The sequence below is a fragment of the Tinamus guttatus genome, unplaced genomic scaffold (genome assembly GCF_059628265.1).
Source record: "Tinamus guttatus ecotype Peru unplaced genomic scaffold, ASM5962826v1 Tinamus_guttatus_pri_ptg000643l, whole genome shotgun sequence".
NCBI lineage: Eukaryota > Metazoa > Chordata > Aves > Tinamiformes > Tinamidae > Tinamus > Tinamus guttatus.
The window spans coordinates 103,304-129,853 of NW_028289177.1; the positions used below are offsets into that span (position 1 = coordinate 103,304).

The 26,550-nt window shown below is 51.6% G+C and overlaps 3 protein-coding genes across 4 annotated transcripts; 1 reads left to right on the plus strand and 2 right to left on the minus strand.

Moving 5' to 3' along the window:
• Nucleotides 1-9,419: 9,419 nt before the first annotated feature.
• On the minus strand, nt 9,420-18,544 carry NCLN (nicalin). Its single transcript, XM_088535773.1, is given in 17 exon segments — nt 9,420-9,698; nt 11,611-11,711; nt 12,471-12,549; nt 12,637-12,690; nt 13,300-13,463; nt 13,567-13,605; nt 13,695-13,782; nt 13,923-14,101; nt 14,538-14,677; nt 14,845-14,933; nt 15,360-15,392; nt 15,394-15,461; nt 15,692-15,772; nt 16,007-16,101; nt 16,714-16,858; nt 17,077-17,267; nt 18,320-18,544. Coding segments are annotated over 16 exon segments (1,686 nt in total). The 5' UTR covers nt 18,501-18,544; the 3' UTR covers nt 9,420-9,698; nt 11,611-11,651.
• Nucleotides 18,545-19,211: 667 nt separating this feature from the next.
• Nucleotides 19,212-26,550, plus strand: LOC104580083 (cathepsin G). 2 transcript variants are annotated; one of them, XM_010227534.2, is made up of 5 exons: nt 25,302-25,374; nt 25,462-25,609; nt 25,778-25,913; nt 26,071-26,322; nt 26,416-26,550. In XM_010227534.2, the coding sequence occupies exons 1-5, from the start codon at nt 25,302-25,304 to the stop codon at nt 26,548-26,550; spliced, it is 744 nt and encodes a 247-aa protein (XP_010225836.1). The 2 variants fall into 2 exon arrangements, 1 of the variants encoding a protein (XP_010225836.1); XR_015913965.1 differs by lacking the exons at nt 25,302-25,374; nt 25,462-25,609; nt 26,071-26,322; nt 26,416-26,550 and adding an exon at nt 19,212-19,353 and having other exon boundaries at nt 25,778-25,885.
• Nucleotides 20,340-21,659, minus strand: S1PR4 (sphingosine-1-phosphate receptor 4). Its single transcript, XM_010227535.2, has one exon. It carries the CDS (start codon nt 21,571-21,573, stop codon nt 20,347-20,349), a length of 1,227 nt encoding a protein of 408 aa, XP_010225837.1. The 5' UTR covers nt 21,574-21,659; the 3' UTR covers nt 20,340-20,346.

The window sequence follows — 26,550 nt, forward strand, 5'->3', positions numbered from 1 at the left end:
GCCCCGCGCCCGGCGCGCGCGGGCGGACGGGGGAGGCAGCGGCTGAGAACAGCCCCGCCGCCAGCGCCGCCGCCGCCGCCGCGGCGCCACAAAGGGCCGCTCGGCAGCGACCCCTGTCGGGCGCGGGATCGGCCCCGGGGAAGGAGGCTCCGCGCGGGGCACGTGTCGGGCGGGCCCGGAAGGGCCGCGGGAGCTCCGCGAGCGAGCAGGGTACCCCCCCTGTAGTCGCAGGGGGCTCCCCGGGGGAGCACGGGGACCCCGGGAGCCGTGAGCCTGAGAGGACGCCAGGAGGAAGCGTGGGGACCCTCCAGGAACCCCCGGGAGGGACGGGGGGAGCTCACGGAAGGCACAGGCATGGAGAGGACGTCAGGAAGGCTGCAAGGACCCCAGCCAGGACCCCGGGGAGCCCCAGGCCCCCTTGGGAGGGGAGTGTGAGCCCAAACAGGAGGGGTCTGCCAAGGAGCACCTGGAACGGTCGCAGAGACCCTGCGACAGAGCAGGAGACCCCGTGAGGGGGCCGTGTCCCAGGCAGAGGCACCCTGAAGTGCTCCTGGTAGCCATAAGCGTTGGAACTAGAGGATTCCCCAAAATAGGGGCCCGTGTCCATGCTGCTACCCAAAGATGAGGCCAGCTACAACCACCTCCCTCCACCACCGCTGAAAGCATTTGGCTCCCTTCGTTCTGTTTCCTACTGTCTCAGCACGGGGGGCTGGAGGCAACAGAATGATTTAAAGCAGGAGATTGCCCAGTGCTCCAGAGAGAAGAGCAGAGGGCAGTGGCCAGGCTTTGCCCCCTCCACAGCTCCTGGCCTGCCCTCGCCTCTAGGAAATGGGAGGCCGCTGCACAGCATGGAGGGCAGCTGGGTCAGGCCAGGAGGGAAAGGGGGCCGTGGTCTGTGCCAGTGCCCAGGGCAGAGCCCCCTCCCCAGCAGCCCAGCCTTCAACTGCAAGTGCAGCTGGAGGAGGCAGTGACAGCTCTGCCCAGCCAAGGCTGCACTGGATGCTCCAAAACTAACCCCGTATCTGCATCCAGGCGGTACCTAGTGCTCCCAGGGCCAGACCCTCCTCATCTCCATGGCAGCCCACCCCAACAGGGAAGTGTTCCAGCCCCTGCCCAATTTCTGGCAATCTCTGTGGCCTGCAGTGCTTGGAGATGGGCAGCCCCGCTCTACCACCATCCCACAGCCATGACACGAGCCATGACCCTGCTCCAGCATCCTTGCTGTCGAGACATCCTAGTGCCAGAGGTCTGCAGACTGCAGGAGGACTTGGGCAGGGGTCAGGGCCCGGGCGGTGCAGAGTAGCACAGCTCTGTTTCTGCTAGGATCTTCCTGCTGTCCCTGCAGGACTCTTGCCCCAGCCCATCCTCATCTCCCTGCTCCCCACTGCAGTGGCTGGACATCCTTCCTGCCCTATCCCTGTTATCACCCTTCCACACAGCATCCCACCATCTCTCTCCTCGCAAGCAGGCGGCCAAATGCTCGCCCAGTCCATCAGATCATGTTTGTGCACATTCTTCCCTGGCCCTGCCTGCCATCCCCAGCTCCATAGGAAACTCAGCAGGGTCAACAGGCAAGGCAGACTTTGCTTTTACTCAAACAGTCTCCCAACAGCTCTCACGTTGTTGTTGCCCAGCCTGGATCCAGGAGCCACAGCACAGCTTTGCAAGAACCTTCTATAGAGCCACACTAGGCAGAACCACTCTGAGGTATATAAATACCTCAAGGGAGGGAGTGCAGAGGACGGTCATGGTCTCTTTTCAGTGGTGGCCACTGATAGGACTAGAGGAAATGGCCGGAAACTGAAACATCAAAAATTCCATAGGAACTTAAGGAAAAATTTCTTAACAGTGAGGGTGACAGAGCACTGGAACAGGCTGCCCAGAGAGGTTGTGGAGTCTCCTTCTCTGGAGATCTTCAAAACCCGCTTGGATGCAGTCCTGCGCCACGTGCTTTAGGTGTCCCTGCGTATGCAGGGGGGTTGGACTAGATGATCTCTAGAGGTCCCTTCCAACCCTAAGCATTCTATGATTCTATGATTCTATGATTCTAAAAGCCACCCCAAAAAATAAAAGCTCTCCACACTCTCTCTGCACCTCTTGCAGAGGCTGCCAGTGCTCTTCCAGCTCCTCAGAGGCCACAAATGCATCAGCTGATAAGTCTGTGACAAGTGAAGCTGTCCTGATTTTTTCCACAGCTGCAAACAGGTGGGGTAACCTTAACAACAGGAGACCTTTATCACAGCAGTAGCAAACCTTACCTTGGAGGAATCATGGCTAAGCAAGTCATGTCTTCAACCACCTTTCCATGCCCAGCCTGCTTTCTCACAGCAGCTGCTGCAGTACAGGGTTTTGCAGCTCTGTATTTATATCCAACTGAAGAGAACCAGTACCTCAGGAAGAAAACATCTATCCAGAGGGAATATGTCCCATCTTTTGGAGTCTATGGATGGACATATAATTACTCCTGACTGGGAGGAGAAAAAAAAATGGAAAAATACTGCTGGTTAATGAAAAATACAGCAGCTGTCAATCAGCACCTGGAAAGTTTACAGAGCCAAACAGAGAATTATATACTACAGCAACAGGATTAAGGGGTAGCTAAAAGATAGCCATAGTATCAAGATGGAGATTCAGAGAGAAAGACAGACTAGGGAAGAAAAATAGAAATAAAAAATTGTGTGACAGGGAAAAAAAAGTACAGCAGATCTCCAGGACAGGCAGCAAGATCAAGTGAGCTGGGTCACTTCTGCAGATGAAGAGGAAACATGTCCCATCTGCCACCGAGGTGGCTGCAGGGAGAGCATGCAGGGTACAACACAACAAAACTCAGACCTGTGATGGCTGGAAGAGGAGGGAACAAAACGGAGAAAGTGCCCCCAAAAGCAGATTGCCTCGAGTCCTTTGTCATTGCTTAGTTCAGTAATGTCTTGCACTGCCAGCGTTGCCTTGAGACTCTGCCTCTTGGGTAGTTTTCTCAGAGACATTGTTCCTCTCTTACTAGCAAGCTACCCCCAATTCCGCCCCCAACTTGGGGTCCCCCGCCAAGACCCCCCAACTTATCTTCTCATTATCTTCAGTCTCTAAACATGTTGGGGCACCGTGTCAGGGATACTCCAGAGGAATAAGCTTACAGCAAGAGCAGCCTGTCTTTGGGTCAGTCATATACACAGCTTGCGTTCACTGTCTAGAAGCAGAGACACACATGGCCAGAGAGCAGGGAAATGCAGGGTGAAAGGGAAATGCCTCAATTATGGATCCCACATGCCTTCCCATCCATCCCAAGCAGCTACAGCACATTGTCTCTTAACTAACCCTTGGAGTGCTGTTTTATGAGGAAGGATTTTCCTTCCCCTCTTGCTATGCCCAGTGAAAGACTAATCCATCAGTTAAATTTAGCATTTAGGAAATTCCAGATTTGCCACCCCACATCTTTCGCACAAACCTGAGCTGGCTCAGTCTCTGCATCTCTACAGACTAAGGGCCTTAGTACCTCCTACTTCACCAAGGTGCAGCAAGTGTCAGATGAATATATTTAAGAGCAGGAAGCATTCAGATACTATGGAAACCAGGGCAAAGAAGAACCTAAAATAGATGGAAGATGCAAGATGTTGCAGAGCCTGGAAAAGCCTTGCTGAGGAAAGCTGTGCTTGCTGCAGCTGATCTGAACATTTGATCCACTTAGATCTCAAACACAAAATAACCTCTCACTACTACTTCCAAAGCCTGTCATTTTTCTCTACTATAGGGCAAGGAATATTTCTTTTCTACTTGGGCTTTTGAATTCCCCTCTATTTAACAAGCCTCCTAATTACAGACTCCTTTGAATGATTCACTTTCTAGCTTGCCCTTCTCCTGGCCTGAAGCAGACTGCTATCTGACATAATTTCTGTACAGCGAGATCATTGGGAATATACCATAAGGGAATAAACGCTACAGAGCATTCTCCTTCTGAACGAGAAATCTGACACCAGCCTACACCTGAAACAAGGAGTCAAGCTGCCAGCCTCCAAGACCCTATACATCTCCTTTTCGTAATGCAAACACATTTATTGTGCATATTCACCCTCTACAAACCACTTGCTAAGTCCCTTTCTTTATGACAGGAGGAAGGGGAAAAAAAAGGCAACCCATGAACACCCCCTTTCCCCCTCCTCCTGCCAAAAAAGTACTTGAAATAGCCAGAATGGGACATGAAGGGAACACAGACGCCAACGTGAGGCAGAACAATCGTTTTAGTCAATAGCCAACTCAGTGGCAGACAGTGGCAGGTACAGAGCAGTTGGAGCACACCACAGCGTACGCTGACAGCCATCCACACCTGGAAGGCTGGAATCTGTTTTTTCCATGCCCTGGGCTGCTTGGCAGGCTCATTAGAACAAGCCTCAAATGAGCAGGTTCCACTGTTCTGCAGACAGGGCAATCCCTACAAATAGCAGAAGATGTTTCAGAGCAGAGGGCAAGCAGCTCCTTCAGGCTGGCTACAGAAAAGAACATTGCAATCTGATGCAGAGCCTGAGGTCATAAATGGAAGCAGTATTTTCAGCGCAGAGTTCTGCATCAGCACCTCAACATCCAAATGAAGAGGTATCACCGAAACACAGCGCAGTCAGCCTGACTTGGAATCCCATAGCTCCTTATAGCTTATTCCCCAGCAAAAGTTACCACCCCCATAAGCTGTGAAGGGATCCTAACAAGCCTTACTCCAGTCTGCAGATAGGATACTATCTTTTCCAGATAAGATGGTGCCTACTCTAGTTCTGCTTACAAAAACTGCTGCTAACAGAGTTCACTAGTGCAGTTTATACAGTAGAGAAGAACTGGCCTCTTAGACTCAGTACAGATAGAGTCACTGGCCTCTCCACCATACAAAACAAATACGGCAATTCATTTGCTGTTGCCCGCCAAACATTGTCAAGAAACACATTTAGAAAACAAAACAAAGCAAAAGAAAAACACATATGCCTCAAGCTTTATTAAATTTTCTAGATAAACATCAAGGGCCAAGAAGTCTGCAGAAAAATAAATAAATAAATAAATAAATGGCAGTATTCAAATGAAAACATTTCTTTGTGATCTCTCTTAATTAACAGATCTTCTGTCTTACATTGTGAATGTGTTTTTCACTGCCTGGAGTCTACTATAGTCCATCCCTCCTGCCCCCAATGGTATAGAAGGGCTTCAGAGCTTTGCTTCCAGCCTTCATTATGGGGTAAGTGGTTCCCTTTAAGTGAGTAATTTATAGCTGTAACTTCTCCGAAGGAAATTAATTTCTGGAAGGTAAACCATGCTTAGCGGTTATGAAGCAAACTGAGCTGAAAGAAATTCATCTACCCTGACACAAAATCAATAGCAAAGACTGAAAGGTTCCCCAGAAATCCCACATTAACTGAATCTCTGCTGAGCACTGCAACACACAGGGCAGGAGAAAAGTGACTTACAGTTCAGGGCTTGTGAAATCCAAAAGATATCATCCGAGTCCCTGAGCATATGACCTCAAGCTGAACATTGACTCAGCAGTTGAGATGCTCTGCAAAAAGACATGTCCTTCCTTCCCCTGCTGCCTTCTGTGGCATCAGCTGCTTGGATAGCACTGCTGTAATGGGCCACCCAAGCTGTGCCACTCACAGCATCAGGTGCCTTACCAGGGAAGCAAGGAACACACCTAACACACCAACACGTCACGGGTCTCAGCAGGGATCCAGAAGGCTCTTAACCTTCCTGTCCCTACTCAGACTGGGAAGAATGAGTTTATGTCCGGGAGCCTCTTCCTGCCAAGCACGGCTCCACCATTATGGATCCGGGGAGATCCACAGCATAGCACATTAGAGCCCTAACAGCTCCTGCACCAAGTTTGTCAGTCAATATTGGGACACCAGGTAGCAATATCAGGGCTAGTACTTGCTGCCTCCTCTTCCTCCACCTTGCAACTCTGCCCCGGTAGCAGTTGAAGAAAAGGCTGCTGATCAGAGACAGAACACGAGTCTTACAGAACAGCTTCCTGCTCCACTTCCGAGAGCAGCCACAGCCCTGCCAGGCTCCTCAGCAGAGGCCCCTGCCCATTCCTTGTGCTTTCCTTCAGCTGTTGCTGCTCAGATTAAGCATGTGCTGAACTGGGGCCCTAAGCCTGGCAGGCTCCACGCACAGCTCAGTCCTGACCTCAGGTGCCATTCCCAGGCACTTGGGAGCAAGCCAGGCACAGCCTGTGCCTGCCACCTGGTGAAAGGGCAGTGGTACCTTTCCTGCCAGGCTTGGTATTCCCCTCCTTATCCACGCAGAATTCCCCGATATCCACAAGGACCTTTCCCTTGACGCTGGACACCCAGATGTAGCACGTCTTCCCAATCTGTGGAGCCAGGAAGCCTGCACTGAACCCCGTGTGCGGCCAGGGGCTCTGCAGCCTGCTGCGTTATCTGGGCCTCTTGCAGCACAAGGGCTGGAGGAGGCTGTGCCCAGGCAGGCGCAGCTGGAGGAGGATGGTGCCGCTGAAGCAGTGTCCTGCAGAGGGGCTGCAGGAGGACAGCACAGGGCAGCACTGTTGTGCTCCTACCTGGAACAGGTCCTCCTCCTCACCACCCTGCTCCTGGGGCCTTGCAGCCGCCTTTGAAGACCTGGCCTCTGCTCGCGGGCCTTTTCTCCAGCTTAGAGGGTGTTTCTCTCCTCCTTTTCTAAGGAAAGAGCCCGGCAGCTGGAGCAGCCCAGCCAGAGGTGCCTCGACTCCTAGCCCAGGGCAGGGGCAGCCCGAGGGCCGGACCCAGGCCCTGCTCCTCGGCCTTCAGCATCCTGGGGGGAAGAGGGCGGCGGGCGGCGCCGCCAGGGGCTGGGGCGGCCCGAGCAGGCGGTGTCCACGGCTCCCGGCAGGGCCCCGCCCCCCGCCGCCAGGCCCCGCCCCGCCGCCAGGCCCCGCCCCGCGGCTCCCCCGGCCAATCGCCGCCGGTAGCGCCAACCTTCAGCCGACCAATCAGCGCGGCCGCCCGCGTCCCCCCGGGCCGGGCCCGTTTCCCGCCCTCCGCGGACGGTCCCGCGGCGCTCCGGGACAGGCCGCCTGCGCCTTCACGATCTCAATGAGCAGCAGCCCGACGAGCGCCCGCCGGGACGTGCTGCGTGCCAGCTCCCCGGCACCGCGGCTCCGGCTGCCGCAGATGCCTGCGCAGACACCCATGAACGAGAACGAAGGGTGTTTGCTAACCTTGAACCGCTGGGATCCAGCCCAGCGCCCAGAGCCGTTTGCATCAACCTGCTTTACTTTCGGCTACACAGACGGGGCGATGTCTGATCTTGGAGTCAAGCGCTTTGCCCTTTTTCGCAGACGGTGCAATCTTTCAAATAAACAAAGAGCTTGCAAATTCCAGCAGCAGAAACTAGTATTTCTCTAGAACATCTGCTCATCAAACCTTCTCAATCTTGTTTTATTTTTCCAGAGGAAAGAGAAAAAATGATAAATAAGGAAATGAAAAATGTTTAAATACTTAGATACTAATATATTTATACGGAAAAAAAAACTACAGTATAGTCACCTGCACTGAATTTTCCATTAGCTTTTAAATATTCACCTTATTAGACATTTGTTCTTTATGATGCACAAGGAGAGATAAATGAGTTAATATTACTAGATAACTCTTTCCTGAGCTGCAAACATTCCAGATTATAACCTTGAAGTTGTTACCCAATATCTACAAATATAAACTAAACAGAATAGAGCAAGCAAGAATCCCAGAGGAAAAGCCAGACTGCAATATACTGAGAGGTAGCGTAGCACCTCCTCACTTCAGATCCACAGGTTAGGACTGAACAGCTCTTAAGTCTTAAAACACAGGTTGGCCACAAGGTCCAGAAGTTGGATAAATTTTGCCTTATATTATGAACAGCATAAGATTGTGACTTGAAAAGAATAAACGCCACTGTGGGATATTCAGGGTTTTAAAGTAGTTTGTGATGACTCCTTCCACCATAGTCAGTGAGATACCTAATTCATTCCCAGGTTCAAGGTCTTTCCTCTGAGCACTGCAAAAGTTCCAAGGGCAAAGTTCATATTGCAGAACAGTATCTATTTCATAATGATGAACCTCTCTTAGTTGGGAGGAGATAAACTGCAATAGCCCAAACTACTTGCATATAATCCCCATTACTGCCTCTGTGGGTGGGAGCAGGTAGAAGGAATAGGATTTTAAATTCTTAAAGCCTGTTAGAAAAGCAGCTTTCTGCAAACTGCAGACTTTGGCAGCAACAGAACAGCAGGTAAAATCAGATAGACTGCAAAAAAGTGTTCTGTTATGGCTAGAAGGGTCACCTGCTAGCCACTTACAAACATGGGGGTATGTGGCTTCATACCTCCTCAATCCAGGCCACACAAACTCCTGATAAAAAGGAAAGGGAAAGAGAGGGGCACAAGAATCAGCTACACAGAGCTCTTCTGCAATGTGGTGGAGAATTTTTATTTCATCAGAAAAGCTGTTGGGTTTCTACCTCTGTGTCATGCTCACAAGAGGATTAATCAGATATGCTGCAAAATGGAATCAGTACTGCTTTTGTCATTACAAAACATAGCAGAATAGTAGCAATTAGTGGTAAGCTTCCATGCCAGCTTCTCCCGAAAAAAAACACAGCAATGTGGGAACTCGGTTCACTCCCCAAATGGGCACTAGTGTGATACTGTAAGTCTCCATTCTCTCTTTCTCAGATATGAGAGCTGGAATTTGACTCTCAGATTTGAGCAGGCAATGCACTTTAGTACACACACTTGTGATCAGAAACACAAACCCTTATCTGTAATAAAAACTTCTTTCTATGGCATCCAGCTAGAGATATAGGAAGTGCATTCAATCAGCTTATGGGACAAATTACCCTAGTGCAGAAGAGAGCAAGCCACTATCCCCACTGTCCTTGAAGTTTGCGAAGTCTCATTTACCTCTACTCTCCTGTTGGATAGCTGCTGCTGGCCTCTGGCACTGCATCAGGAGTGTTGGCAGTTTGTTGTTGAAAGCACAAGGAGTTAAGTGTTTGCTTTAATGCTACAGCCTTAACAGGGACAGAGCTGCAACCATTATGGCTTGCCTTGGTGAAAGTTTGTGACTCAGGCTGGAGTTTCTCTTGAGGAAAGCCAAGGTTGATAGTCTCCACTACAAGTAAGAATGCTCTGGGCCTATTATGTCTTGCTCGCTACTTGTAAAGTTTATGTGCACCAGGCCACGTTCAAGTAAGATTGCTTTGGTTTCCCTGTTTGTTCTCAGTGAAGTAATGGAGCTAAGTAACCTGCTGGAAAGGTAGAAAACACCCCACCTCCATGTATACCACACTAGGAGCTTATGATATATGTGGAGGGTTCTAAAACAGTTTCTAAACACTCCAAACCAAAGTAGTTCTTCAGGTAGTTGCTGCATTGTGCTTGTTCTGTACGTACACAGTGAAGCGCACACACCCTTCCAGAGCACAATACATTCAGTCTATAAGAACAGAGCATAAAAATCAGTGACAAGTGATCAATGCTCATCTCCACCTACTCCAGAACAAGAAATCAGCTTCTGAAGTCATTATAAATTCATTTGTCAGAAGTGCGTCATAAACAGTTCATACATGCAGAGAGACTTTTCAAGTAAGCACTCAAAGACCAGCAAAAGGTAAGTTTCCCTGTAGGGCTGGTATTTCAGGAGTGCTTGGTACCTGCTGATTGTACAGGGAGCCACAAACATCCGCATGCTCTCCTGGAAAAGAAAAGATCCTTTAAAGAACAAGCCATTACATATTTAAAATAGCAAGGAAGCATACACTGTGGGGTAAGGGTATTCCAAGAAGACAACTACAGTGAAAGAAACAAGTATGGATGGAAATAAGTGCTTTGTCCCCAACCAAAGGGCAAGGACAGTGACCGGCCACAACTCTTTTTCTAACAAGGGTGTACCATCACAATTGTGGTGCAGATAAGGATGCACAGCTTGAACTTTCCCTGCATTAAAAACAAAAAGTGACACCATTTATCAAGCCCACAAGCACCCTTCAGCCTCTGTAGGTGATGCTATTTTAAAAAGTGTTTCCTTTAGATAAAAGCAGTCACCACGGCTTGTGAAGAGACCACACATGCACAGAATAGAATGTAGAGAAAGGACTCAAAGAAACATTGTTGAGTAGGAAAGCAGTAGCTACACAATCCAGACATCTTCTAGAACTATGACTAGTCTAGGGACCTACAGTTAAAATCTTGATATATTTTCCATGATAACTTGGTGGGGATGATAGACAAAGTGCAGCACTGTCCAGAAAGAGCCTCTAGCTCTCACTAGTAAGTGGTGATAGATACTATCCTGGTTGTTCTGGATGGTGGAATTCAGGAAAGGCCTAAACTTCAGCAGAAGACAACACTTTGGAACTGGTTACCTAGCCCTCCAGAACTCTGCACAAGCACTGACTACTATTCTGGCCATCTAGACAGCATCAGCAAACCAAAAATAAGGCCTTGCTCTAGAAAAGAACAGAGAGGGCAAGTTCTAAGATATACTCTCTTAGTTACAGTCTAGAAAGAGCTATGTTTAAAATGACATTAAAAAAAATTGTTTGAATTACCGGCCTACTTCCATATATAATGGGAGCAGAATGTAAAAGGAGACAGCAACAAACACTTTGGGAACTTGCTCTTACACTCAGACCAGAAAAGGGATTTTCAGAAGTAACAGAGGAGGGAAAAAAAATGAAATGAGACTCTGAGATGCAGGTGAATGACAGAACACTCCAAAACCCACAACCCAGCTGGAAGTAAAAATTGAGGAATGAAGATTAAAGTAATTACTGATCAGAGCTCAGCAAGAGCTGAGGTGCTCTTGCTAATAATATAACTAGCTGGTTTAAATACAAAGAACAGCATAGATCCTGCAGCAACTGGAACTCCTCACTAAAAAGAAGTAGGGGTAAAGCACAGAGCAGTGGTAGAAGCAAACTGTTCACGGATGATGAACTTGAAATCAAGTACACGGCAAAATGCAGCCTCAGACACAGGCAGGGCATCCTCGTAAGAATTCTACTGCAGGAATCTGTTTTAACAATCTTTCCTCACTCCCCAACCTGAAATAACAGTCAAGATTGTCTGCAGTGCATCTCCTAAAAGGGAATGGAGGGAATGAGTTATTGCATCAGCAAAAAAAGAGAAAAAAAACAAGATGCTTACTGGAAGACACTGTTTGCTCAGTACACCTTCCTGAAGCCAGGCAGAGAAGTTAAGAGGTGCAGTAAGAAAACATGCTATTTCTCCCTTTAATTTGCATGTGCATTTTTTTAAACAAATGCTCTGTAGTTTCAGCCCCCAAACTGGCAATATGACACATGCACCCAGTGAAGGTGTTGGGCCTGGTTTCACGCTCCTAGGAGTTGCTCAAAATCAGCTGTTCAGTGTTTAAACAATCTGCAGGAACTACTGAAGATTCTGAGCTTCTCCCTCGCCACGAAGCAAAGGAAAACAGACACGGTGCAACTCAGGGAAAGAAAGAGGAGAAAAGCACCTAAAAGGTGCATGAGAGTAGAAATTCCACTTTCTTTCTGCCTTCCTTCCCTCTCCAGGGTAGCAAAGAAGAGAGGAAAAGAAACAGCAGGACTCAACGAAAGGCAGAAGGATCCTGGTGGGCTCACCGGTGGCTCAGTGCTGCTGAACAGGTGATGGACTTGTTACTTCACTGCTGCTTGGTTTTAAGGGATAATCGCTGTACAGTCTTGTAAAGGAGGCCAAAGTGCTGGAAACAGAAGGAAAAATAAGTAAGCATGAGTAAACTCTAAGCTCTAATAAAATGTCTGCGTTATACCTAGGCAGGAAACTGGAAGTCTTAAAGTAATTCTAATGTTCAAACACAATCCACTGCTTCAGTCATCAGCTAACACCCCGATCCCGAGAACAGAGTGGGACTTGGTGAATTAGCAGGAATTACTACAGTGAAGCCAGTTAGCCAAGGTTTTACAGAAAGTGATGGCCTACAGAAAAGTTTGTGCAGGCCTCATCATGAAGATGCAGACACTTGTTACTGATTTTATTTTTTCTATGTAATTCTTTTCCTTTGGAAGGGGAGGGAAAGTTTCAGTGTTCAACATATGCATAATATTGGCCACTAATACAGAAACATGTCTGCTAGCAGTTTCAGGAATGCAGAAATGACTCAGGCAAACCCAGAGATTCCCACTAGTCCACAATTCTTTACCGGGATAATTGCTTTTACCATTTCACCGGTGACTTAGAAGTTTGCTGAATTCTTTCAGTTTTGCTTTTTTGGTGATTAATTGCATCTGGATTCTATAATAGCTATTTCAGGATATTCAATAGCTATTTCAAGATCCGGGCTTCAAATACATCATCATAATGAACATAAGGAAGAGAGTGGTCAGAATTCAAAGATGATATTTTTCCTTCCATTTCTATTATTGTTATTTCAGATTCTAAAATGCTTCTTGCATCCCACAATGAATATTGAACACAAATAATATGAAGTCTTTTCTCTTACCTGGACTGCAACATAGGCAATTCCTAGGTAGGCTGCAATGCAGACAGCCAGAAGCAGATCAAATATTGCTGGCTTGACCCTGAAATGAAGAAACATATAAAATAGCTAGAGCAGGTACCACCGCAGACAGAAACAAAACTGACATATGTCCAAGAGAATTCCATACCTGTATGCATTCATCACTTGCTTCAGCTGGTCATAGAACACAAACTCCGGGTCCCTGGAGAAGTTAGAAATTCTTCAGGCTGTACTACACTGCAGTAAGGACATCTCAGACCTCTGTTCCCAAGAAATTCATCCAACCACAGACAGGCAAGTTTGACAACTTTGCATAACAGTTTTGCACCAATTTTAGCACTCAGCTCCCTTTTCCTCTACAGACAGAAATCCAAGGATGCAATCCAGGACATATGCTGTTCTGAGTTTCTCAGGAGCACATAGAAAAATGCCTTACTGGGTTCATGAAACTGCCACATTCCAAGCAGGCTAGACAGGAATCTATCTGTCTCTTCACAATCAAAGAAAGCTTTCTAGGGCACATTAGGTCTTCCCCGCATTCAGAGAGGTGGCATTCGAAGTGGGAAGGACGGAACCAGAGTGGTGGTTCTCTCCAAACCTAAGACTTGCCTCTGTGCTGTGAGGAATGATACACAGCTTTCTATGTGAGAAGATAGAACACAGACTGTAACAGACAGGACAGCAGAAAATAGCAATCACCTGTAGCCACATGACAAGGAAGGAACAGGAGCAGCTGCAGCTCAGAAACAAGATTCAATGGAGGGAAACTGAGTGTGCATGCCCCATTTGGTTCTTTCACCTCTCTTCTTACCTTTTGTCTGCCTTTACATGATGTTGTTTAACATCCTTCAGGTAGCGGCCCATATAATATTCTAAGGTGTTGAGGAAGGTGCTGTCTTTATCAATCAGCTGGGCAGCCCTTGGCTGACTGCTCAGCCAGTCCATCACTGACTCTAGTTGCTCCTCCTGGATCTGCTACAGAAAAATACAACCAAAGAAAAGGAGTCAACCACCCATATGCCAAGAATGGACCCTGGATCCCTTCTCCCCATTCATGACATAAATACACGGTGCTTACCATCTGTTCCGTGAAGATCTGTAGGTCTGCAGGTGCTCCCTGCAAAGCAAAAAGCCAGGCTGATTGTGAAATAAGGTTTGGTTGGGCAGGACAAGTCTGGCTGGCACTGCAGGAAGGGTGGTTCTTACCTTCTCTGTTAGGTTGTAGATGACTCTTGTCAAAGCCTCGGCAATGATCCTAGTATTCCTGGTTAGTGCCTTAGTGTCTACATGGGCCCTAAAACAGATGGGGAGAAAATCATAAATTTGGGGGCAGTTTGCTCAAGAACAGCTTCCTTCCAGAGAACTCCATTCACCACTGCCCTGTTTGGGTTTATGGGTTGGATTTCAACTGCAGCCTTCCCCAAGACATCTAACCTCCCATCCATGATGCTGTTGCGCAGGCTGTCCCGGTGGCTCTCCAGATGGGAGATGGTGAATGCTGGCAAGCGTCGGATGGCAAAACGCTCATGTTCCCATGCCAGCATGTCCTCAGCCAAGTTTATCTTCTTGTGCACCATGGAAAACTTCACTTCTGGGAACTGGCTAGAAACCACCTGAGGAAAAGGCCAAGCCATTCAAGGGTGTCATGCTTCCCACTGCATAGCCCCATCTTGTGCTTCCCGATCCACCCAAATCCAAGATTTAGGGCTATAGATGGTAAGCCCCTCCAACATCTGCAAGCTGCAACCCTGGCTAGTGCCATTAAAAACACATTTTACTGTTGTTACAGACATCAATCTTTTAGCTTTTGCAAGCAACAAACCATAAGTAAGCATAGTGGAAAGTGCTGCCGATCTAGTCTGCTCTATTCAGAACTGTGGCATGAGGATTTGGGTGCACTCCACATCATATGACCAAAAAGAACACATATTAAAGGTTTCAAGAGTGCATCCTTTCTTTACTTTTTGCTCCCTTCCTTTTTCTATAGGAGATCTGCATCTCCCCAGTGTAAGTCATAAGTTCCCCTCTACACAACATGCTCTTAATTACCATCTCTAATTCTCTCAGAAATGCATGCTGCAAGGTTCCATCTTTGGGAGGCTTTGAGACATGGAGATGAAGGCTGTTCCCTCGGCCCAGAGTGTCTAGGCAGAGAACAAATGCTACGTTGTCCTGCAGCAAGCTGGAATCTGGAAAAAACAAAATTCAAGCCCTTAACATGGGGCCTTGTGCTCTCTGAGAATGTAAATGCTAGCAAGGCTCACAGAAGGAGACTCTCTCTGGAAGGCTAACACACTAGACACTTATCACAATGACATTAATTGAGGCATTGCTACTAGAATATACTCTTTCTCACCAGTGTGGTCCAAGTTGTCTTCCAGCCATCGCTTGGTTCCTTGATAATTAAATTTGCCACCTCCAGATGCAAAAAACAGTAAATTATACCTGCCCATTGAAGAAGACAGGCAGGAGTTAGCACAGCATAATCCACAGTTACAGAACTCATTTACTCAGACTTGGAGGTGAGGGCGGAAGGGAAGGGTGTAAAAATAAATAAATCCGAACAATTGCCACCTGAGTTCAAGACAAACTGTGCATTAACAAATGCTTCCTACATGCCACATATTTAGGTAACAATTTAGGTACAAAGAGAGAAAGATCCCACAGCCTGAGGATTGAATCTAGTTCCCAATTCATTTTTCCGCTCATCCTGAAGCTTGAACAGAGCCTCAGATTCTACTACCATGGAAGGGAAGCAAAGCAAAGCAAAGGACTGCTTGTAACACTCTAGCAATTTACAGGTCTGGAGGAAAAATCCTTCCGACTGATTTCAATCGCTCACATTCTGCCATGAGGAGGGCAGTTTCTTACCCAGCATGAGTCCGTCTGTAGGTGTAGAGCCGAGAAACAGCTGGCTAGTTCCAGTAGCACGGAGATACCACTGCCATTGGAGTCAGCACCATGCGACAGCCACTGCAGAAAAAGTTGGATAGTGGCAAGGTGACAATCCTACACTTACCTCTATGTTCCAGAGCAGCCTTCAAGCCTGCACACCACCACACCCCACTTGCAACTGTGGCTAGTCTCTAGGGCCAAGAAAAAAAACACAGGAGCAGAAACACCAGAGAAAAAAGGAGAAGTGTAGTGCAGGTTTAAAAAAAAAAAAAAAAAAAAAAAAAAAAGGGAAAGGAAAAAATACTTACAGGGGCGACTCCAAATGAATCATAATGGGCAACTATCACAACAGTGGGCAGATCTTCTCCGCCCAGCCCTGTTAGCCTTCCCTGAAGAAGAAAGAGTCCAGTGTTACCGAACATCATCTCCTGCGCACCAGGACAAAGATGGCACGTGTCCTACAAGCCTATCCAGCCTCAGTGGCCTCAGTGCTGAGGACTTCAGCCACTTCTCTCACTGGACTGAGCCTCCCTTATTTCACCTGTACATCCAAATGCCAAATGAAGGCCCCCAAAAGACAGCACCCCACCAATATTGCAAGTTTAAATCCACTCAAAACTCACCTCCACGCTGGGTATGAGCCAGTCATTGATAGCTTTGCTCTGAGCCCCGCTGGTGACCATCTGGAAGCCATTGGCAGTTGCTGTGTGCAACAAAACTAGAACACGACAACAACAACAAAAGTAAGCTTGAGGAAGTCTATTCCTTTATTTCCCTTACTAACTGATCTCTGGAAGGACAAGCTTTAAACTACTTGAGCCCTGTCATTTGTTATTTGTGTTTGTGCATTGACAAAAAAATCCTAGTGACCATGCATCTTCATTCTATTCTGAAGTCCTGACACTTCGAACTTGTTAAAACAAAAACCTGTCCCCAAAAGACCTCAAGCTCCTCATGATCAAGCTATATGTACTGCACTTACCACACAGACAGATACATGGAGTACTAGATTGATTTGTGCTCACACAAAAACCTTCAGGTTGTACCAACCTACTGATAGCCACTTAACTTCCTCTTAACCCAAGTTCTGTTTTCTATCCTACTTGCAACAGTGCGAAACTAAGAATTCACTCCATGCAGCTCTACTGCTAAACATAGTCAAGTAATACTCTCTTACATGTTTTTTCTTCTATGAAGTCTCAGAGCATTTAGACAGAGCAAACATGAAGGCAGCAGAACACCAGTTTATCCTCCATGCAATTCAGCAGACTGCTGAGAGCTGAAGCAGGACTGTCGTCCTGTAAACCTTCCCCCGGTTGTTGGCGCTCACCTTCTGCGGCTGATGCAGAACCCTGGGATGCAGAAGCAGCCCGCGTTTGCTCATAGATAGACAGCAGCTCTTCATCTTCCACTGCAAAGTAGACTGGCACAACAGTTTCCATAGCAAGCATTTCTGGCTCTATCTCCATGAATTGCTGAGGATTTAAGTAAGATGCAAACTTAGCACCTGCTAAACATGTAAGAGAGAGCAAAAAATATGCACAGCTAAAGCAAAGAGAGAACTATGTTTTAAAATTAGTGTGATTTGTTGCACACTATAACAAGACCTCTCAGTACTGCAGCAGCTCAAACCTTGCTCCTGCTCAAGCATCCACCATCAGAAAGGCAAAGGATTTTTTTTTTTTCTTTTTACCCGTACAACATCCTGTGGGACAGAAGAAATGGACTTGGGCAAGATGATCACCACGGCACCAGCTGACTGACGGAGAGCCTTTTGGTACTGCTCATAGGAGAAATCCACCAGCCGCATCATGACGCAGCGTCGGCTCAGAACATCTGCTTCTACAGTGCGGGCTTCCGTGTTTAGCACTGCGCTCCGGGTGCCTGCAGGGAGGGAGCAGAAGGAAGTTTAGTGAGCGAATTGATCACAACCCCTTTGCCTGAGCCTAGCTCTTTTTCAGAACAGTCTTGGGGACAGTCTCATGCATTTCAGAGCAGTTAAAACCTACAGAGAGCTGCGTTCATCTCTTCGCACTCGTCCTACAAGGGATAGGGATCTGTGTTTTTCCTCCATGCATCAGAGTGGTACCTGTGCAGCCACACACTGCCAAGCCCCCTGACTCCGGCTTCATGCAGCCTTCTCCACGGACATGTTTTGACATACTGTGACCAGGGAACCCAGAAATCCTTTCAGACATCCAGAAAGCACCAACGGTATTTACAAAGCATGCAGGTATGGCTGGTGCTACTTCATCTTTACTGATAATTTATTTTATGAAGCTTTAAAAGATTTAGAGCCCATGTCTCCTGAACAGCACAAAATAAATATGAGACTGCAATTCCAGTCTATCAGAAGTCTGAAGCTCAGGCCGCCAAACAGAGAGCAGGAAAATCCACTCATGGACAGAACACGTACTCTGATCTGGAATAAAACATCAGCAGGCAGCCTGAAACAAGGCTGGAGGGGGGGTGGGGGGAGATGGTGGCCTCAGGGTTACATGTTATGTTGTCTCGTAGATAGTGTTGCACAAGCCACCCAGACATGGCCGCGTGGAAAGGAAGCGAAGGTCTACGGTAACGGCCGAGGCAGGAGCACCGAGGCCAGGAAGCCTGTGAGCCCGGGAGCCACGGGCGCAGGCAGGAACGGGGGCGAGTCAACCCCAAGGGAGACTGGGGCCCGGGCCGGCCCCCATCGGCGGGGGTGCGACCCGCCGCGGGATGCACCCGGGAGAGGCGCCCGCAAGGACACGGCAGAGCCCCGAGCGTCCCCCGGAGGCAGCAGCAGCGCCGAGCGGACCGGGGCGAGCTCGGACACCCCCTTCCCCGGCTCGGGCCTGCCCAGGACACCCCCACACATCCCGACTCCAGCCGGCGGACGATTCGAGCCCCGACCATTCCGCGGCCTCCTTGCCCTGGTGTCGCGGCCCCCGGCTCACCATAGGGCTGCCCGCCCAGCTCGTACTGCTGCATGCGGTACACCGTGAACTCATGGGCGGCCTCGGCGGCAGGCGGCGGACCCAGCAGCAGGAGCACGGCGGGCACGAAGAGCAGGAAGCTCAGCGGCAGGCACGAGGCCTTCAGCACCGACTCCAGCACCTCGCCCGCCTCCTCCAGCATGGCGACCACGACGATGGCGGCGGCCCGGCCTGCCCGGCCCCGCCGCCGCCTGCCGCCAGGCACGCACAGCGCGGCGCACGCACGGAGGGGCGGGGCCGCGCGCGGCATGCCGGGAACCGTAGTTCCGGCGCCGCAAGGGCCCCCGGGAGCCGTAGTTCCGGCGCTGCCGCAAGGGCCCCCGGGAGCCGTAGTTCGGGAGCCGTAGTTCCGGCGCCGCAGAGGCTGGCGACCATCCCCGCGCGGGGAGGGAGCGGGTCGGGCGCCGCGGGGCCTTCTCGTCAGCGCGGTTTATTGCGAAAGAAGCCGGCGGGAAGAGGAGCTCGGCCCGGCCCGCGGGGAGGTCGCCCCAGCCACCTCCCGCACGCAGGGCGAGCACAGCGGGACATGCCCTGCTCGCCGCTGGGTGCTCCCCATGCCCCCGGGCCCAGGGCAGCCACCAGCCCGCGCCATCGCCCGCGGGTGCTCTCGTGGCCGTGGGTGCCGCCGGGGTGCGTCGTTGGCCCAGCCGCGGCTCCGTCGTGCTCAGGAGCACCAGCAGCCCTGGGGCGGTGGTGCGGGGCTGCTCTCCTTTTCCTGGTGCTGTCCAGGGTGTCACGGGTGGGAGCCTTGGGACATCTCCCTGCCCGCTTGTGTCCTGGCCACAGCCACGCGTGGAGCTGCCAGGCAGGCCCACCATCGGAGCGCAGAAGGGCTTGGGCCGGCTCCCCCCGCTCTGATGACAGTTCCAGGCTGTTGCACTGATTCTTGTAAATGGTCTGTTGCAAAACCCTGTTTGCAAAAAAAGATTTCTGGAAGAAGACAGCTTTTGTGGTCCAGAAAGGAAGAGGAAACAATCTCTGCTACTTCCGCTCAGGTATGATCCAAACCTGGGTGGAGACAGCGGGTACCAAGGGGCCTGGACGCTCTGCGCAGCTTCCCAGTGCTGCCCTCACCGCAGTGACATCTGCTCGGTGCTGGGACTGGACCCTGACTGCTTTGCCTTGAGCAGGGCAGCCCTGAGCTCTGCAGGTGCCTGTTGCCTGCGAAGCTTGGCCACACAGGGAGGATGGCCCTGCCACACGTGAGGGCACCAGAGTCCCGGGTTGCTGCGGGCTCCTCCATGTGCCTGCTGTCACTGCCCTGCAGGTGCAGCCCTGTGCCTGGAGACACAGCAGGGCTGCGTGGACTCCCTTGCCAGGCTGCAAGTGTGGCCACAGCCTTGGCCCAGCCCCAGTGCCAAGGCTCAGGGCTGTGGTAAGAGGCCGGAGTGTCGCTTCAGCCCAGCACTGGTGGAGCCGTGCTGCAGGTGAGCACTTGCCTCCTGGCCAGCAGTTTCACTTCAAAACCGCTTATTTCCAACTGTCTGGCAAGGCATCCCTCCACCTCCTTTCCCTGCATCTGTGCCCACCACAGCAGTTCCAGCGGGCTGCAGGCAGCAGCAGAAATCCTGGCGTTTGCCTCCAGGCTGCACAGTGCCACTCTGCCAGCCCAACCCCAGGGGCTGGAGATGGCCTTGGTGAGGGTCCCCCGCTCTCCCTCACGGGACCCTGTCAAGGAGAGGCACAGCATCTTTGTACACATACACACACACACACACGCACCAGGGCCCCCTTATAACCTTGGGCATGGCAACTATGCCCCCTATTCCCACCCCAGTGCTGGCAGCAGTGCCTTTCCCCTTGCCGCATGCACATCAAAGCAACATCCCAATCCACAATACTGGAAAGCCTGACCACAGTTAATGCCCGGGGTGGGGTTATACCCTCTCAGTCTGAGCTGAACCTAAGGCCCCGGCTCTGGCAGGTTGGACTCGCAGCACAAGGTCCAAGCAGGCTGCCAAGTCCTCCCCTGCTCGCCCCACAGCCTCTCAGAGGCTGGGCAGGTTGCTCATCATGCTGGAGTTGCTGGAGAGGGGGGCCCTGGGCCGAGTGCTCAGGGCTACGGAGCTGCGAAAGCTCTCCCGGTAGCGCAAGGAGCTCTCTGTGGATGAGCCAGAGTTGATGTCTGTGAGGGCCACGCAGCTCCCCTGCTTGCAAAGCCCAGCCCGGACACAGCAGCAGCACAGCAGGCTTCCCACAGCACGGCGCACTTCCACGCTCCGAAGGGAGTAAATGATGGGGTTAATACCGGAGTTGACCATGGCCAGAGCCAAGGTCCAGTCCAGGCTGTGGAGGTGTCTGCAGGTCTGGGTCTCACAGAAAGCGTCAAAGAGCAAAAGGGCAAAGAGGGGGCTCCAGCAAATGATGAAGGCGCCCAGGATCATCAGTACAGTCTTGAGCAAGCGTAGGGACCGTTTGCGGCTGTGCCGAGAACTGGTTTGCTTGGAGCTCGCCTGGACCAGCTGATAGATGGAGATGTAGAGGCCAACGATCCCTAGAAGGATGATGCTGAACATGACCACAGAGAAAAGGATGTAGTTCTTGGAATACAGAGGCAGGAGGACGGAGCAGGTGTTAAAGTCGCACAGACAATTCCAGCCCAGCAGTGGCAGCAGCCCAATGACCAAGGCCAGCAGCCAGCAGGAGACAATGAGGCTGCGCAGGCGCAGGGTCTTGCTGGCCTCGTTCTCAGCAATGGGCCTTACCATGGCACTGTAGCGCTCAATGGCAGTCACCAGCAGACTGAAGGTGGAGGCGGCCAGCGCAACGAAGAGGACACCCTCCCGCAGGAACCAGAGCTGGGGAGAGAGCTGGAAGGTCTTCTTGCCTGAGAGGCACAGATTGGAGAGGTAGGCAATGCCGGCCAACAGGTCACTCACAGTGATGCTGGCAATGCAGGAATAGACCCAACGGCGGGCGCGCAGACACCACAGGACAGCCAGCAGGACCAGCAAGTTCTCCAGGATAATGATGCAGCTGAAGATGACAAACGCTGTGTGCGTGGGGCTCAGGCCTTCATCCTGGGACTTGCGGTTGATCAGCTTTCCTGTAAAGTTGTAGTGCTGCAGGATGATGTTCACGTTCCTCATGGCAGCCAGCTGCAGGCAGGCTCCTTTGCCACTGAGCAGGTCAACACTGAGCTCAGGGTATTGAGCAGCGCCGAGGTGAAGGGGATGGGAGTGATTCACCAGCCAGCTCAGCCCCAGACCGTCCATCTTCCAAGCCTGGGTCAGCAGCCACAGGGTGCACGATGGAGCAAGTGCTGCGGTTGGGAGGGGAATGGCTTCTTTTTCCGAGGCTGGAGGTAGCTGAGGGGCCCCAGAAGGGACCAGCTCCAAGACCAGCAGTCCTGTGCAGAGTGGAGATGAGAGTCAGAGCCCCATGTGCCAGCCCTGGGGCGCTGAAAGAGCATGTGGAGAGGAGGGTGAGGTGTTTTGTAAGTCCATGCGCAAGCATGGGCTTCCTGTTGTTTAAGTTTCCTGTTGTTTAGATTATTGACAGGGTTTCAGACAGTTATCATTTCTCAGGAAGGAGCTGGCTATTCTCAGCTTTGGTTGTGAAGATGGTACAAGAATGAGGCAACATTTCACGTCCCACTTTAAGCTGAGGTAGGATGGGTAGAATGGGCTAATGCTTCTCATCTTAATGGGCAGGAGCTGCTGAGCCGATGAAGGCTAAGTGCTAGCAGCAGCACCAAGAGAGCCTAAGGCAGTGAGTGCTTGGCCCTTTGTGTATTAAATTAATTCCTGAGCCTTGCAGAGAGCAACTGTCACTTAATCTGTTGCCCTGTGCACCACCCATGCACCTTCTCCAGCAGGCAGCTTCTGGCTCTGCCTCCTCTATGGGCCTAGCTCCAACCTGTCCCTTGGGACACGTCCATCCAAGCCCTGCCCTGCCAATACAGTGAATCTGGGCACCTGCATGTCTCAAATCATGGTTCAGTTCCTCCTGTCTTGCAGGAAATTTGTTGCTCAGATGGCTGCATGTGCCCTGACCCTTCCTCTCTGCCCTGAGCTCTCCAACGACTTGCCAGAGAGGGCTCAGGGTCTTCCCACCGCATAGGTCCCAGGCAGGGAAATGGAGGCACGGAGCTGATGCGTCTTGCCCAGTGCTGCAGATGGGGCTACCTTGGGACCTTAGTCCAGAGCCTTGACACAAGCACAGTGTTAATATCCATTATTGACCTGCTCCCTATGCCTGCACGCCCTGACTGGGGAGCAATCTTTGCAGCAGGCTATTCCCATCCCGGCTGTTGGATTTGCCTTGGGACTCACCTGCCCTGGCCGGCGCGAGGCTCTCGTGTGGGAGGAAGGCTCAGCAGGTAGCAGTGCTCATCAGCTGCTTGTCCAAGGCCCAGCGCAGACTAGGTAGCAGGGAGGGCCCCTTGTGCCAAATAAGTGAGATTTCTACCTAACAAAACACACACACACAAAAAAGGGGGAAGTTACAACACCACATTTCTCTGCAAGATGGTCCCACCCAAAACAGCTGTGAAAGGGCATAGAGAAAAGAAAGGGCAAGCACCTTTTAACTCCGGATCACAGCAGGAGCCACCCCAAGCTTTCTGCTTTCACCTCCACTCTCTCTCCAGACTGACACAAAGGCATGGAGAAGTCCCCAGGCTCAGAGCAAAGAGCAGATTTCCCCTGGTGGTCCAGGAAATAAGGAGCAATTCTGTGAGTCAGCCACTGCTTGATGGATTGAGGGGTCCAAGAGACATCATGGAATATACAAGCAGAAGATGTGAGACGGGTCCATGTTGCAGAAGGAAACAAGAGCAAAGCCCTTGTCAAAAGCTCCATCCTTCCCATTCCACCCTCTCAAGTGGTGTTTTGGGCTTTTCTATCAGCAGATGGGAAAAAAACTCAAGCTCATAAAGTCAGTAGCAAACCCCAAGATTGTAGGAACAGAAATGAGCAAGGAGACAGAGCCATGAGCATGACGTGATGCCCAGGGGAGGAGTACAAAATTGCACCTGTGGCATGAAGCCCTCCTGGTAAGACTGTGCCAGAGCAGGTCCCGCACATCGTCCCTTGTTCATTCCTGCTTCAGCCTGGGCCTCCAGCTCTCTGCTCTGCAAAGCGGAGGACAGGACTGGTGAGGAATCTCTGAGGGAATGACATGGGAAACAGGCTAAGGATGGAGCATCCCTCGCTGTCTGCATTGGGCGCTCCTCAGGGTTTGTGTCTGCAGCAATGCAGCTAATGGCCATCAGTGGATTTGTCCTTCACAAAATCCCCCTAACTCCTGTCAGAACCTCTTTATAAGTTTCGCCTCTGGTCTAGATCCAGGGTGAGGTTTAGCCTGTTACCTCAAATGCAAGCTACTTGTGTTCCCAGCACGTCAGATGCGGTTTTATTTACCCAACAAATAATTTTTAAAAACAAGGCCTTCTGCCGTGTTAATTTCTGTCCAATCCAAACTTCATGCAACAAAGAAAGGGATCATGGCAAGGAGATGAGAATGCATGTTTGACAGCCAAGTGTTGGGATGCAAAACAGAATGGTGCAGTTAATGAAGGCAAACAGCATGCTGCAAAGATATGGTGACAGAGCAGCTGATGTGTCTGAACTCTGAGCAGCCAAGGGAGAAAAAGAGCAAACTACAAACGCAAGATAAATTATCAACGACTTCAGTTGAGGTTTTCCTGCTCTGCTGCTGTGCGATCCTGATTAAAACTTGTATTTTCCGAAATTCTGATTAGCAAAGCGAGCCAGGCGCAGCTCGGTGGGTAGCGCAGCCCAGCAGCCTCGTAGCAGGTCTGATGGTCCCGGCTGGGACGCGGAGAGGGGCCCCAGCCCAGGCCTCGCGCTTGGCAGGTGTTTTTCTGCCCCAGGAAGGGTGGAGTTGTGCTGGTTTAGAAACCATGGGTGGCACCTGCCAGTTGCGTTTCCTGGCTCAGAGCCGGACGCATACAGTGACAATGTCACCTCCCCATGGTGCGTCCTGGTCCCTGGAGCAGCACAGCGCTCCTGGTCCAGGAGCCGGGAGCAGCCAGCAAGGGCTCTCTCCATGCCTGGAGCAGCATCCCAGCGTAGCAGCATCACTGAACTGGGACATCTCTGTGGGGAGCAGCCGCTGCAGCAAATCTCTGGATTTGGAGAGAGACCACAACAGGAAAGCCTCAGTCTCTGCTTCTGACAATATTATTGACCTTAAATGGCAAAGTGTTGTTGATGTTTTTTCTTTGAATGGCTTTGCAATGAGAACTTCGCATTTGCCTAACGCAAAACCCTTAAACGGAACCAAATACCTGCAGAAAGCATCCCCTGCAAAACAGAGTGTAACCTGAAAGACAAAGGGCTGAGCTCTGGCCTCACAGCTCATCCCGAGCGAAGGGCACCAAGTGTTTCCAGCACCTCGCTCATGGGTGCTCTGGTGGCGCTGACCCTGCACACGAATGCTGCGGCCGTGACCCCGTGTCTCGCTGCCGCGTTCCACGCTCTCGTGGTGCTACTGGCCCTTGCAGGGACGCAACACGTCCCCTTGCCAGGTCTGGGGGCTCGGCTGGTCTGCAGGAGCTGCTGCAGGAAGAGCAGCCGCCTGCTGCGGGCAGCACCCAGCGCGGCGGGTCTGCAGCGCGTCGCTGACTCCCGCGCACCAGCACTGTTGGCCCTGCGGTACGTGAACGCCATCCCTTGCACCCGCAGCCGAGCGAGGAGAAATGGCAAATCTCATCCTGAAAATTACACGCCATGCAGCACCACAACCGCGGTGCAGGAGACCTCACGGCCTCAGAGCACATGGGGCTTGTGGGGGCAGGACAGAGGAGGTGCAGATAGACTCGTGGGGACGCTGCGCTGCTCTGATTAGCACAATCAGGACATTGCACATGGTTTCCGGGCTGCTGGGTGCACTGGTCACAGGGTATAATAACAGCTCGTGGGCACTGGGGGCCGCAGCATTCCACGAAGCTTGGGAGGAGACATCAGCCAGGGCAGAGATGCACCAGCCCCAGACGCTGCTGCCCCTGCGGACACTGCTGCTCCTGCTCTCCTGCCCGTGGGCTGGAGCTGGTGAGCAGGGGCTGCGGGCAGGACGAGGCCACCAGCCTCGCTGCGCCCCGAGCAGCGCTGGCTCACGCAGCCGCGGGTGTCCCGCAGGTGCCTTGCGGGGCTGGATCGTGGGGGGCCACGAGGCACGGCCCCACTCCCGCCCCTACATGGCGTACCTGAAGATTGCGCCGTATGCCTGCGGGGGCTTCCTGGTGGACCCGTCCTGGGTGATGACAGCTGCGCACTGCGCGCTGGGGTGAGTGCTTCGCACAGAGGGTTTATCCCCGTGCTCTCCCTGCCAGTGAGATCCAACACTGGGCCAGAATGGGGTCCTCTTCTTCCTCCACCAAGCAGCTCTTGCCGCTTGCCCAAGATTGGGGCGGGAAGCAGGTAAGACCCTGTACCCCTTTGCTGCCCTGGCCAGGAACATCACAGTCATCCTGGGGGCTCACAACGTCCATGAGATAGAGACAAGCCAGCAGATTCGGGGAGTTCTCAGTTACTACCTGCACCCTGACTACAACCCCGACACTTTCAACAACGACATCATGCTCCTCAAGGCAAGGCAGGCACAGGCAGGGTGGGACTGAGGGGCCTCCGGGGAGGTGGCCGGGGCTGCGGTGGCCACGGCAGCTCTCTGGAGCCCACCGGGCCCTGCGCGAGGAGCGTCCAGGCGCTCCCCTGCGCGCGGCTTTCTCCCAACGCCTCTCTCTGCAGCTCACAGCCAAGGCCAGGCTTAGCAAGTACGTCAAGACCGTGGCACTACCCAAGACCGGCAGCGACCTCCAAACGGGCACTGGGTGCACTGTGGCTGGCTGGGGTCTCATTGACAAGGACCAGGACACCGACCGTCTCTTTGAGACCGAAGTGTCCATCTACAGCCGCAGGAAATGCACTCACTTCTATCCAGAGCTCACCAACGGCATGATCTGTGCTGGCAGCTTCCATGAGCTCAAAGACTCCAGCCAGGTAGGAGCCAGAATGGGGTATGGGCAGGCAGCAGCCCTGGTAGCCACTTCCCAGGCGGAAGAGGCCTCGACATTCCCTCTCATTTCTCCATAGGGAGATTCTGGGGGACCTCTGGTGTGCAACAACGTGGCTGAGGGCATCGTTTCTTTTGGGCATAATACCCCTCCTGGGGTCTACACCCGTGTGGCCAATTACCTGCCCTGGATCAGGAAAATCATGAAGAAGTAG